The following is a 14,147-nucleotide window of genomic DNA, read 5'->3' as shown; positions in this document are numbered from 1 at the left end:
CTCCTGCTCTGGAGGGCAGGACTTGAACCAATGGCTTCCAGTTACAAGAAACTAAATATCTGAGAGAACTTTCTGATTGTAAGAGCTTCTTTTGACAGTGGAATGGCCTCCCTTGGAAGGTGGTGAGCTCTCCATTGTGGGTTTTAAAGCAGGGGTTGGATGGCCATCTGTCGTGGATGCTTTAGCTGAGATTCCCATATTGCAGGTGGTTGGACTGGATAACCCTTGGGAACCCTTCCAACCCTACAATTCTATGAGTTTATGAAATGACTGGAAGCTACACAAGAGCACATCTCCCTTTTGCTTGTGTCTCCCAGCTTTGCTGAGAGTGTGTTAAAAATATATTATGCCACATAGGCGCAAACAGTGGAATATTGAGTCCAAGTGAGTTTCTCTGGCCTTTATGAAGAGCTATAGATATAGCACTGAATTGCAGCACAGACATAACAGACCAGAGATCTTCTCCTGGTTCCTGTACAGTATTTCATAAGAAGAGCCCTACTGGACCAGGTCAGTGGCCTATCTAACTCAGCATCCTGTTTTCAGAGGGGCCAGCCCAGATACCCAAGGAAAACCCGCAGGCAGGACTTGAGTGCAACAGCATTCTCCCTACCTGCGACCTCCAGCAACCGGTATTCAGAGCCGTGCTGCCTCTGACAGCGGAGGCAGAACATAGACATTGTGGCCAGCAGCCAGCATCGGATTTAGGGCAGTGCGGGCAGTTCCCCTGTGCAGGGTGCCGAAACGAAGGGGGCAAAACTGAGAAGAGCCATAACTGAGAAGAGCCATTTTGGCCTCGCTTAGGGCACTTTTACCAAAGATGATGAAAGCCCATGGGCGTAGCCAAGGGAGGGGGCGGAGGGAGCAGCTGCCCCCCATAATCAATAAAAATCTAAAATCAATACAAATCTGAGTTTCTCTTCCCCCCTAACAAAAATCCTGGTTATGCCCATGCCAAATTCCACCCTCTCCAGTAGCCATAGATAACCTTATCCCCAGGGACTCCTAGCAGCAGGTGGGGAGGTACCAGGTAATGCATGTATTTATCCCATACATCCCTGGGTCACTATGAGAACAGGATAGATGGCAGGCAGCTCCGGGGCATGTTGGCCAAGGGAGGATTCGCCTCTCTTCCCACATCGTCTCCAGCACACCGCAAGCCTTGGCATGGTTGACGCACAGGCGGGTCACGTACAGGCCCATCCTCTGGCCTCGGGACTCCCGGGGATTCTGGGCCTCTTGCCGGTTGCCGGACGGAAGGAACGCGCCGCCTGCAAATCTGCCGGGTAAATTATTCAAAGCAAGCGGATGTAGCTGACAAAGGACTCGAAGGAGAAGAAGTAACCCTTCGCGGGCTGCGCCTCGCCAAGCCAATCCGGGCAGCGGCGGCGAACGAGTGGGCCGGAGCGGCGGGGGCGCTTTCGGGCGGCGGAAGAGAGCCGGGCCCCGCCCGCGAAGGAGACCCGGCGGCGGAGGCGCCCGTCCGCCTTCCCTCCCGCCGCGCCGCGCTCCCTCCTCTTGCAGGCGCGGCAGCGGAAGGGTTAAGCGAGGGGGCGGGGGCAGGAGAGGGAGCATGTGCAGTCGGGCCCCGCAGCCGCGCTATGGGTCCCTCTTCGCTGGCACACTGGGTCTGCAGCTGCCGCGGCGGCGGCGGCGGCACAAGCAGCAGCAGCCGGCGCAGCCGGAGGAAGAGGAGGAAGAGCAGCCGGCGCCGCGACGCTTCCATGGAGGCGAGCGCCGAGAGGCGGAGCTGAGCCCAGCCCAGCCGCGTCCCGGATCGCCGCCAAGCACCTGCGCCGGGGCCTCCTCGCCCACCTCCCTCCCCGCCGCCGCCGCCGCCGCCCGGGTAGGTGCATCCGCAGAGGCCTCTTCCTCCTCTTCCCGCGACAGGGGCGCGCCGAGGTGGCGGGGCGGCCGAGGGAGGAGATCCCACCGCCCGCCCGCCCACCTCGGGGTTTCCGAGGGAACTCCGTCTCCGGGGAGTCCCTCGCGGATGGAGGCAGCGCAGACGGGCGGGAGGCGCTGCTGGGCGGGCGCTGCTTGGTGCCGCAAGAGCCGCATCCTGGCGGGCTTCTCTCACGCGCCGGCTCCGGCTGCCGGAGCGCTCGCCGGCCCCGGACACCTTCCTGCCTCGGCCGGGGATGCTGCCCGTCCGGGGAAGGATGCGCAGCAGCCCGAAAGCGGGGTGGCCTGGGGAGCTAGTCGGGATTGGCTCCGGGGCTGCGCTGGGCGCGCTTTCGGCTCGCAGGGGATCCCGAGTCCCGAGCGCGTCTTCCGTAGTCCCGGAAGGGACGGGGTGGGGGAAGGGAGGTGTCTCCCTGCTTAGAGCTCTTCTCCAGCCCAGGGCGCTTCCCTACCTTGGCGTTGCATTTCTTGCTCTCCTCCTCTTTGCTCTCCGTCCTCACCCAGCACTCCGGTCCCCCTTGGTCGTGAGCGGCACTTAAGCACATGCTACAGTTCTTGTTCATTACTCGGGCTCCCCCAACCCCCAATCGCGATTCTTCAGAGAACGACCGGGCTATATATTTTCTTCCCGACATGCTGTCCAGCTGTCAAGATGTGATCTTTTCTGTAGTCCTCTTCTTGCCGTCTAAGTACTATTTATCGGATTTCATTTGCAAAACGCTGAAAGCCTTTCCTTATGCTCACCATCCCGACTCTATGAAGTGAGCGGCTGTACCATTAGCACCATTTTACAGATGTGAAAACTGAGGCTGAAAGAGGAAATCGAGCCCTTGCCAAGGCCAACCAGTGATAGATAGCGGTGGGTTTGGGACCAAATGATCTCCTAGATCCAAGCCACACCTGGCTCTCAGTGATGTTTATTTCCTCCTAGCCTCACTATATTCCTACCATCTCCTCAGCCTGCTTTTTGCTTCTGATAACTAGGCTGGCTTGGTTGCCTTTGGAAACCTTCGCCACAATCCACTTGTTGGCCTCTGAAGTGCCATACCAAGTCACATGTTTGTTTTCCCCAGTTACAAACTGAATGTAGTGATTTCTCTGGAGTTTGTCATAGTACTTTACTTTCTGGCTGTAATTAAGGGCATCTACTGTATCCGTGGTAGACCTGTCTTCTAGGTGCCACTACCAGGGTATTTAGCTAACACATCTCTAGGTAGTAGAGTGCTTCCTACTCAGCCAGAGACTGACTGCATAGGGCTGGAGAACAGGAATTAACTACCGTTAGGTCTTGCTCATAAAACACATGTACATCACTTGATTTCTTTGCACTGGATCACTGTACAGCTGATGACTTGGACTCTACCCTATGAAAGGTGGTAGGTAACCTCATACATTTGTTAAGATGCCACAAGGCTCACTGAGGGTTTTGATGCAACAGACTAAGGGCACAATCCTAAGATTAGATCTGGGATCTAATTGAGCTGAGCTAGGATCTCAGCTGGGAACTAGGTGGCTGAGCTAAGCTGGGTGGATCTTTAAGATGCTATTATCCCTTAAAAAGGGACATTCCTAGGCAGAGCTGCGGGGGGGGGGGGGGCAGGACCTAGGCTGGATCCTAAGTTTATTCAGCTCAGTCACATTGCTTGATGTGTGTTAAGCCAACAAGAATGGTGCTGGAACTCAAACTCTATTTCAAAGGACTTGTTTCCCCTTCCAGGCTTAGGCTGGCTCAGCCATCAACAGCCCAGCTGCTGAATGGAGTTTGGATCTGGGATATTTTATGACAGCTTAATTTAAGTTGGCATAATTTATGCTGGTTTCCCATATTTAGGACTTCTCCGTTACACACTTACTCTGGTGGAAATTGTATTTTGAGATGATAAAAAGGGATAGGAACCTGCCTGTGGTGATTTCTATATTTGTGATGAAACACAGTGGCAGTCATCAAAGGGATGAGCATACTTGTATTAAGCCCAGCTACTTGAAATAGTAATATCGCATACATTGTTCTCCCATCCCACCCAAATTTAGGACGCTTTCCCACATGAAACTGGTTCAGTTGATTTGACTAATTCAAATCAATTCAGGATAAACAAAAGGATGTATTCAGAAGTTGAATAGGATAGATGGAGGAAAGGTACATGGTTTGCTTGCTCCTCACTTAATTATCTCTAAAGAGGAAAAAGTCCATCATCTGTCTTGTATCCATAGCTAAATATGTACTAGTTGTCAACAAATGGGTATACCGTTCTGTGCTGCTCTGAAACCAACTATATTGTGTTGCCAGAAATAGCCAGTGTTTTAAAAATAGTACCTATAATCTCTAGCATTCTGAGGACAAAAAGAGAACCTTGGGAAAACTCATGTATGGTTGACTGCCGGACTGCCATTTGAAAGGAGGTTAATTTGCTAACATGAACAGCTGTTAGTGTTATTGAATTCTTGTGAACAATCAGCTTGACAAATGTCAGATAGCAGTAGATTTTCTCAGTACAGAAAAATTATAGTTAGATGGATGTGTACTCAATAAGTTAGATCTGACCTACATAAATATAATCAACAGTGCAAATTAACTGTGTGAGTATGTGTGTGTGTATGTGAGATATATATATCTCACACACACACACACACACACACACACACACATTGCATAATTTATTCTGCTTCTATTAGTCGTGAAAAGTTGTAGGAACTATGCAAGGCACTTAAGCAGAAACCTCCTGACCTCAGGAAATTCATTTTAGACCTCCATTCCATCTGAGATTTTTATTAGGCATTCCCCACACATCTTTAAGCCTATTTTTTATCCCCATAAGGTCTAGAAACTTGCTTTTAGAAAAGATGACTCATGTGTGCAAACATAATGTCACTGGGGGAAAAAATAGGATTGGCCATGAACTGAGATATGATCCATGCATAGCACTTCTGGGCATTTCTGACAATTAGGAAGACTTAATCTCATTAATCTGTTTATTAGCAGCTAGTCTGACCATCTCCAAGGATTTGGAAAAATATGAACTCTCTATATATTTTTCAGTGGTACAGAGAACGTGGAGGTCAGGTTTCACGGGCAAACATAAGCAGCAATTTCATGTACTGTATGGTGTGACAAAGAAGGATCGCTTTATTGAACACTGGCTCCCATTCATATCACGTGCTAACAGGAATCCAGCTGGGCAGCTTTGTGATGAGTCTTCTACCATATTGTGCAAGGTTCTGCTTTCTCCCTAATGCTCAAGTTCTTCAACTAATGACTAAACTTTTATGTATGACTCTACATCCTTTTTAGAGGGGGGAAGTGTACTGCTTTGGTACGGTGGTGGTTTGGTCCGTTTGAACATCAACAGTTTTTTCTTTGAATTTGTAGCTCTTAAAATATTATATATATATATATATATATATATATATATATATATATCACAAAGCGGATTTGGGGGGATGCTAAATTTTGTGCCCATTACCAAATTGTATGATTCTGCCCACCCATGTTTATCTGCTCTGTTATTTTAAATAGAACCTGGAGAGGACTAGGGAAATGGCTTGTCGGGCCTTCCTATACCTCCCTGCTGGTGGGGAAACAGAGGTCTCTCAGGCCTCTGCTCCTCCCTGTCCTTCTCCACCCTTTCCCCCTGCTGTAGACTATTTAAGCTCAAGAGCTCCAAGAGCCCTTTATTAGGTCTTGGTGGTAGCAGTGCTCACCCATTTCTGAGTGGCAGCAGCCTGGGTGCCTGTAGGGGAAGGTTGAGGCATTTTGTTAGAAGCCAGTCTGCCCAAAGTGATCCCCTGCAGATCTTCACACATACAGTACTATAATAAACAATTTGTTTCTAGACGAAAGGTTCTGCAAATTTTGCTGGAGAGCCTACTGTGTGCTGGTTAGATCTTGAGAAGTTTCACTTCCTCCTCACTCTCCATCTAAAAAGAGGAAGCCCTTTTGAAGTGATAAAACATTTGTATTTTTCCCCATATTTGGAGCCTAATGTCAACGGGTTTTTATGGACTGCAGGAGTAGCTAACGTTGATGGCGTTGCTGTTTATGGTCCATAATACAAGCATTATTCAGAACATATTCCTTGTGGGAATAAAGTTGAGAAACATAGGAAAAATTGGTAAAATTGACAACCCATACATAGATCTGAGTCTACAGTGACGGAGGCAAGTGTATAGTGCCAAGCTGGGGCATGATCCAGCCAAAGCTAAGCATTCTTAAGTCTCATTGATTTCAGTGCCTGTTCTTAGCTTAATTTCGACTGCAGCACGCTTTAAACCAGCTTCTGTGACCAGGTTTAAAATGTTGGATTATAACCCGGTGGATGCATTCTGGGGTAGGGGTTGAAGCCTGAGCATAAGGCTATTTTTTTTAACTAAGAATAGTATCTACTCGGAAGAAACTTGGTTTCAGTGCAACTTGCTTTCCTAGTAAGCATGCATAGAATTAGCTCTTCAGGTGTAAGAAGTTTTCCAGGTCCCAGCTTTCAGAACTTGAGATTCACTTCTGGACATGGGTGGTGTTGGTTATTTTGAACGGCATGTCAAGAGATTTATTTTTATTTTTTGTAGATTGACAAAAAATGGCAGCAAAGAGCTGCAAAACCAGTAGCAGAAACCAAGCTATCCTGAAAACTGTATTAAATGGCAGTATGTAAATACTCATAACCAGTCAATCATTGGTTATATAAATAAAATGCAAAGATTCAAGGAGCAAAGATCTGTGTTCTCCCCTGATGCCAGCTATTTTTGGGGGGTGGGGCATCAGGAGTGAGCAGCTTTTGTTCCTGTGTATTATGATGGGGGGGGGTCACCCTTCCTTCTGAAACATAAGCAAAAATCTCCACTTAGTGAAAGGAAACAGCTTTCAGGAATGCAGTATTTATGTGATAATCCGCCACTGAACTGGTAACCTACAAAGGGAACCATTTTTATTAACAGGCATTTCTATGGTACTCAGCATTGATAGTGTGCGTGTGTGTGTGTGTTTCGGTTATTAACTTGCAATTTTTCATTTCACAGTTGCTATACAAAAGAGTCTAATTTCTATCTTCATACCAACTTTCCCATTATTAACCGTTCCTAAGTGCTGCTCGTAGAAATGAATAAAAAGCAAAGAAGATGAATTAAAATACTGTGTAGGTGAGAGTAAATTCTTACACCACTGCCAGGGACCTCGGGTTAAGAACTTAATTCGTTCTGGAGGTCCGTTCTTAACCTGAAACAGTTCTTAACCTGAGGTACCACCTTAGCTAATGGGGCCTCCCATTGCCACCCCACTGCTGCTGCATGATTTCTGTTCTCATCCTGAAGCAAAGTTCTTAACCCGAGGTACTATTTCTGGGTTAGCGGAATCTGTAACCTGAAGCGTATGTAACCCAAGGTACCACTGTATACTACTAGACTGTGCAGTAGTTTCAGAAAATTCATTTCAAGCGTACTGCTGTGACATCTCACTGAGTCACTGTAGATGTACCAGCCATGATATCTTTGCCTTCTGTCCTCTCCTCCACCTTCCATCTCCTGCTGGCCTTAATCACAATTAAATATGACATCGTCAATGACATTAACCACGGTTGAGACTAACTAACCAGGTTTGTTTAGCAGCAGAGCATGGAAAGCAAATTTCCTATATCTCATCTAAAGAAGTATTTGTGGGGAAAGTACATTGTTTCCCCAGAGATTTTGAATAGCCTCTGGCTAGCTCTTTCCAACAGCAGATGGAGTCATAAACTTGTGTCCAGAAAGTACTGCTTCAGATTGCACGTGACACGCAAACATATGATGCAATACACTCTGGCTATTCATTCACCCGTTCATTTTTATTTAAAATTGCATATCACACCCTATTTGAAATCAGTACAACAAAACAGAAAACTAATGAAACCTTAGCTACAGAAGAACTTATTTATTCATACATACATAGGAGAAAATTAATTAATTAATTAATTAATTGCCCCCCTCTTTCCGTCAAAGTGGTATGCATGGTTTTCTTCCTCCATATTTCCCCGCTCACAGCAACCCTGTGAGGTAAGCTAAGCTGAGAGACTGCGGCTGGCTCAAGGTTACCCAGTGAGCTTCATTGCTGAACAAGGATTTGAACTCTGGTCTCCCAGGTCATAGTCCAGCACTCTAACCGCTGCACCACACTGGGTCTCACAGTGGCCACCTGTATGGACACTTCTTAAGAGCGGAAGAGGGAGATGCTTGTGCCTTGTCCCCAGGTGTCACAGAGACACAGCTATGCTTCTCCACCCGCACATAAGCGCCTGCTGCCCTTGGAGGTCATGAGTGGGGTGGCACATTCGCACACAACGTTTTAAATCATCATCCTATAAAGATGCAGAGAAGTAGAAAACATAACGCAACCGTCACAAAATGGAATGAGGCTCAGGTTAAATGTTCGAAAGTCTAACCTGGGAAAGTAAAGTAACTCTTCACCTAGCATCTTAACTACAGTACATGAGTAGGTGCAAGTGAGTTTCCCAGAGGAGAGCATTTGATATAGTCAAGAGGGCCCTGTCTCTGGTGATCACGTGCCTAAGCCCAGAAGGGAGCAGGCATTCAGAGAAAGGGCCCTGAAGACCGTAATGCACAAGCAGAAACTTGTGGGGAAGGAGGATCCTTCAGGTACCCAGAAAGCAAGCTATGTAGTGGTACCACGGGTTAAGAACTTAATTTGTTCCGGAGGTCCGTTCTTAACCTGAAACTGTTCTTAACCTGAAGCACCACTTTAGCTAATGGGGCCTCCTGCTGCCGCCACGCTGCTGCTGCTGCACAATTTCTGTTCTCATCCTGAAGCAAAGTTCTTAACCCGAGGTAATATTTCTGGGTTAGCGGAGTCTGTAACCTGAAGCGTATGTAACCTGAAGCATATGAAACCCGAGGTACCACTGTATAGGGCTTTAAATATAACACCAGCATTTCAAATTTTATTGGGAATAGATTGACCACCAGCAGGGTGAGGCAGCCACCTCAGGCACTTGATTGTGGAATTCATGAAAGGGCAAGTTTTTAGTTATTTGTTCTTTCTTTCTTTCTGCTGCCAGGAAGGAGGAGAACTGTTGGTGAGGTCTTCTGCCTCATGTAGCAATAACATGGTTGGCCTGAGGCACTGTATGGTGGGTTGGGGGAACCATTTACTGTTTCACATCATACAGCAAAATGCCCTGGGCTGGCACTTGCTAGCAGTGAAATTGTTTCAGAGCTGGGCAGATATGTTCTAGGAGTGCTCCCAGTAGCAATCTTGCACCTGTGTTCTGGACTAATAGAAGCTTCTGGGACGTCTCCAAAGTCAAACCATGTAATGCATTGCAGTAATCTAACCCAAAGATTGCACCATATTTCACATATAGAAGTACTTGATATGATGACTTCACATTGAAGCAGCACTGAATTTTGTATTTTGGTTCATAAAGCAGGGATGACCTTGCCTTGCCTTGCTGCAGAGTGCCATCAAGAAATACTATAGACCCATTAATGGTAAAATGTGTTTGTTGGGTTTTTAAAAAATAGCCTTGGTGGCAGGTGCTCCACACTGAGAGATGTATTTCTCTTAGCATTGTATAATATGGCCTTACCTTTTCAATTCAGCTTCTCGTGCAAAATTCAGGCATCTGTTGCTTTTCCTGCCACTAGCAGTTTCCTTTCTGATAGCACTGCAGCCAAAACATGCCACTGAGCACCTGATTTTCCAGAAGACATTAAGATACAGGATCCCAGAAGGTTCTTGGGTTCTTGTAGAAGGCTACTGTAGTCATTGTTCAAAAGTTTTTGTTTCAAACCTAACAACTTGGGAGGGTATCATAATGAGGAAAGAATAAACCCAAAACATTACAATTCTTACCCATTCTAGTATAATTCCCTGTTCTCTTCTTTAAAAGAGCACTCATTTCCCTTTGTTGGAAGGGAAATATTTGGAAATTAAATAGCTATGTGTTAACTCTGGCAGCAGCTGGGAAAGAAAGCCGAGATCTAGTGATATTCTGGCTCATTAGTAAAAGTTACTGTTGTATGTGTTAATTAGGGATAATGATGCCACACTGAGCTTTGTTCAGAGTGCTTACTCCTTTGCCAATGACAAGATTACCAATCTGTGTCAAAAAGCAGAGACCAGCCTCAAGGGCATCTGAAGTGGACGATGCATAATATTTTTCACATTGAGTACTTGCTTGTAACAATTTTAGAATAAAGTTGCTTGTGCAAGAACTCAAATAGATTTATGTTAGTAGGGAATCAAGAAAGGAACTATGTCATCCTGTGTTCTAACCCTTGCTGTTGAATTAATTAATCTAGTGCAGTAGTTTGGGCAACCTCTCCTAATAAATCCTCTCCCTACGCAATCTTGTCTTCAAGCTCTATATAAAAGATGGATTAGTGCATAAAGAGGATCTCATCCGCTAAGCGCCTTCGCTATCATGTGCTGTCTTCCCTGTGTCGCGTAAGGTTGAGAACTGATGCTCATTAGTTTAGACTTAAGCGATGGGTCTTGAACTAGAATTCAACTCTCACTGTGGCTTGTCCTGTTTCAGGCCAGCACCTTTGACAGGAACCACATGTCTTCTGTAAATTCCTCCAGCACAGGCATCCCCAAACTCGGCCCTCCAGATGTTTTGGGACTACAATTCCCATCATCCCTGACTACTGGTCCTGTTAGCTAGGGATGATTGCCCATAAGCAATCATCACAGTGCAGTCTAGCTTGGCTGCTGTTTGTGATGGATTGACCTCTTTTTAACAATGAAGATCTTCAGAGCTGATAGTACCAAGAACATCTGTATGGTGCCTGGGCAGGAAGCTCTTCAAGGCCTTTCACTGCTACTGAACCAAATGGAAGATGGGATTGCTAATTTGCTATTTGAGCAACCAAGGAAATGAACTGTATACATGTCTGGGGTGGGGATAAGTAATGAATTAAGTGAGCGAATAGAAATGCACATGAACTTACTTATGCATAATTTAAAGTGCTTTTCATCTAGATGTCATACCCTTGTTGGTCCAACATCCTTGCATCTCTTTTTACATACTTTATATATAAACATTTTTGTGAGGCCCGTCTGAAAAGTGATGAATAGAACTACTTCATATAATAAACACATGACCACAACTGAGCAGTAATTGTTTTTCTAAATATATAATTAAAACTTTATGCCAATTTTTCAAGTCACTTTGCAGGTAAAATAAAAGTAACCAAGGCTGAAATATTATACATTTACCTAGAAGTAGGCCCCATTGAACTCAGTAGGACTATTTTTTTTATCAGACATGTATAGGATTGTGCTGTAAGGCTACAGTTACCTGGGAGAAAACATTACTGAACACAGAGGGACTTCCCTCTGAGTAAACATTCCTAATAGGATAGCACCATAAGTTACCCATTCCTGAAAAAAATAGTAGAAGAGTGGAAAAGCTAGGAGTATTGCTGAAGCGTTTAATAACCCACTGTCCTCCACAGAGTATGTAACAGTTGGAAAATGTTAATCTGCTAGGTTGCTAAGCAACTGTGTCCTGACCTCAATCCCTATTGGATCAAGGGGAGTTTACTGATGAATTATATTTTTACTCTAATTTAAACCTTGATAGAGCTGATGTAGGTAGGGTTTTAACAAAATGGTCCTTTTCCTGGTTCATTGGAGTCTTAAGGTGTACCATTTATCATTTGGTGAGCTTGCAAAAGCATGCTAATAATAAATTTCAATAATGAGAATTAAAGCTTTAACGGAATATCGTGTTGCACAAATTCAGTTTTTATAGGATCTTGTGTCAGTGTTAGTAACCCAAAATTAACCTCAGATGTATTACTGCTAGGCTAAAGGTCAAACGGATAAAGAGCCAAAATGTGAAATGATGTCACAGGAATGAGAGCTGTCAGAATCTCTCAAGTATCACTTTTAAGATATATCCTACATTGCAGGTTTTTTAAAAAATCAAGTAATAAAACATACGCATACAAGGAATACAGAATTTAGCAGTGGTACAGAAAAAAAAATGATTGTAATATTAGACGTTCCAAGAAAGGCAGTCAAATGAAAGTGTATCTCCATACAGTTCCACAAATTGATGGAAGGTGAAAACCATGTTCAATTGTCTTAACAAAGTCCATAGAATGATACCATGTCATAGATGGTGTGAGTCTTATTCACCCCATATCAATATTCTTTTTGTGAAATGGTTAATGTGTCCATAAGCACAGTGTCCCATACTTGCAAAATTCATGCTTCAAAAAGATTTTCATTTAAAAGTTTTCCCATTTTTTGCAGTCACTAATCTAGGTGCAGTTAATAAATGGAAGATGATGTCTTCATTGGTTATGTTCTAATATGAGGAGTAAAATAAAATAGTAGGGCTAATTTTGCATCTGTCCATACTTTTCAGTTTTAGCTATATAAAAGTGCTATAGCTTCCATCATTTGTTTTGCTAAAGTCCTTCAGTTTTTCAACAGTTTGTTCTTATGGCATTTTGTTTTAGAGACCCCGTGATTGTGGAATCAAACGTTCTGGTTCTTTTCCAGACAGGCACATGCTTTCATTAGTCAATGTGGCTGCCTACACTTTTCTTAGAGCTATATGAATGCAGTCAACAGCTCCATGCTTTGTTTTTATACACAGGAATGACTTCAAAAAGCCTGCATTTTTGCTAATTTACATTGTAATGGGGCAGCAAACTTGAAACATAAGCGAAGAGTCTGCAAAATAGAGGCATTCAGATTTGCTACAAAGCTGATTATTTCTACCATTTACCCTCTTGTTTCTCAGAAATCAAATTGGAGGCAAGGAGCAAAACGTTTTGGGTGCTGTGTTCTCACAGGGTTGTTGCAGCTTTCTACCTTGTAGGTTGGATTGTTTTAATACTCTTAATGCAGTAGGGTAGTGGGGGCGGGGCACAAGCGTGATTGCTCTAGCACAAAATTGTTAGGGGCGGAAAATTTCAACACCCAGTATTGCCTCAATACAGCTGCACGCTTCCTTTGCTGGGCTCTGTTGAAAACAGCTTCTCCAGACAACGGAACAAGTTTTTTCTTTTCTTGGTGGTTGCAATCTCCATCATTAGGCAGTTGAATGCTGATGTGTACTCCGTACAGTGAATATAAAGCTTGCACCAATTCAGAATCTCCTCCCCTGCAATGTCTCATTTCCCAGAAGGGCTTATTTTTAATAGTTGCTTCCCAGAGGATTCTAACACTGTGGTTCTGGAGTTCTGCTATAATACAGTTCTCCAAAGCACTAAGACACACCTTTTGTCCAATTAGCATCTCCCTTTAGGTAACTAATGCTTAAGGTACCTTCATACATCACAAAATTGGCCTATCTTAGCTACTGTCTCATTAAAAGCAGAGTGGCATTGGGCTGCATTGTTGTCTGAATACCCTTGGGCCTTGCAGACTGCCTGAGCAATGCAGTGTCTCTTAAGTAAGGAATCATCCATTTGCCTACTCTCTGTGTTGTAGCTGAGAATTAGCTCCTCTCCCTGATAAGCGCCAACTCTCCTCAACTCTAAAGGCTCTAAAGTCAGGATTTTGCAAGTAAGGAGGAAGAAGTTTCTCCCAAGGCAGTGGTGAATAACCTTTGGTGCACCTGTACCACAAGCCAAGACCCAAGTAGAAGGCTGTGTACACATTACCATTGACTCTGGCTCCAGAGTCCACTGCTGGTGTTTGAAAGTGCATTCACATGAGGTTAGCCGCAATCCTTATGTATCCTTTAGTTTCTCGAGAAATTATGCTGTTTGATGCCTTAAAACCAGCTTCCTTCTGATTCGAAAATGTAGGCCACAGTTAAGCTGAGGTGTGTACATTTGAGACAGTGTTGCACATGCACAGATGACAGTGCATGCACACATTACAACTTCACTGAACAGGAGTTTGGCACAGGGAAACAAATCAGCTAATGTACATCAGGTGAAAACATCACCAACCCCTCTCTGGTGTGTACAGCAACATAAGAAAGTGACTTGAAATGGAGCAGGGGGATATGGGGTTGATGCATTTTAAGCTGCTAATATGTACAATTAAGTCACATCTTACGTGCATTTAACATACATTATTTCAACCGTATGTGCTTGGCTTTAGACTCTTTCAAGATTCCATTCCAGCCTTTCTCTTCTGCCTGCATCTCTCTCTCTCTCTCTCTCTCTCTGCTGCTGCTCTGTTCCCCCTTTATTTCTCTTTGCCTCCGTCCCTCCCACCAGTTTCTCACATGAGGATGAGTGAAGGGAGGCAGTGGAGCTACATGGAAAGCCTTCCTGCAGGGCTCCCC

General features: G+C 44.8%; 1 protein-coding gene across 6 annotated transcripts in view; it reads right to left on the bottom strand.

Annotated features, from left to right (window-relative positions):
• The window catches only part of LOC308473330 (uncharacterized protein), a 60,672-nt gene that overhangs the window by 12,039 nt on the left and 34,486 nt on the right, over positions 1 to 14,147 (bottom strand). For 3 of the 6 annotated variants that reach the window (XM_080998741.1, XM_080998740.1, XM_080998739.1), the window contains exons 1-2: positions 2,358 to 3,089; positions 1,181 to 1,279 (exon numbers count right to left, since the gene is read on the bottom strand). The exons of 1 other annotated variant lie outside the window; for it this stretch is intronic. In XM_080998741.1, coding sequence (XP_080854867.1) covers positions 1,181 to 1,279; positions 2,358 to 2,540 — 282 coding nt within the window. In that variant the 5' untranslated portion in view covers positions 2,541 to 3,089. Of the gene's footprint in view, positions 1 to 613; positions 1,280 to 2,357; positions 3,090 to 14,147 lie in introns of those variants that run through there. 2 more of the 6 variants (XR_013984038.1, XR_013984039.1) reach the window with 1 other exon arrangement.

This window comes from Podarcis pityusensis (assembly GCF_964106645.2).
Source record: "Podarcis pityusensis genome assembly, chromosome: 1".
Classification (NCBI taxonomy): Eukaryota; Metazoa; Chordata; class Lepidosauria; order Squamata; family Lacertidae; genus Podarcis; species Podarcis pityusensis.
The sequence above is the reverse complement of the archived record's forward strand: the minus strand, read 5'-3'. Positions and strand labels throughout refer to the sequence as shown.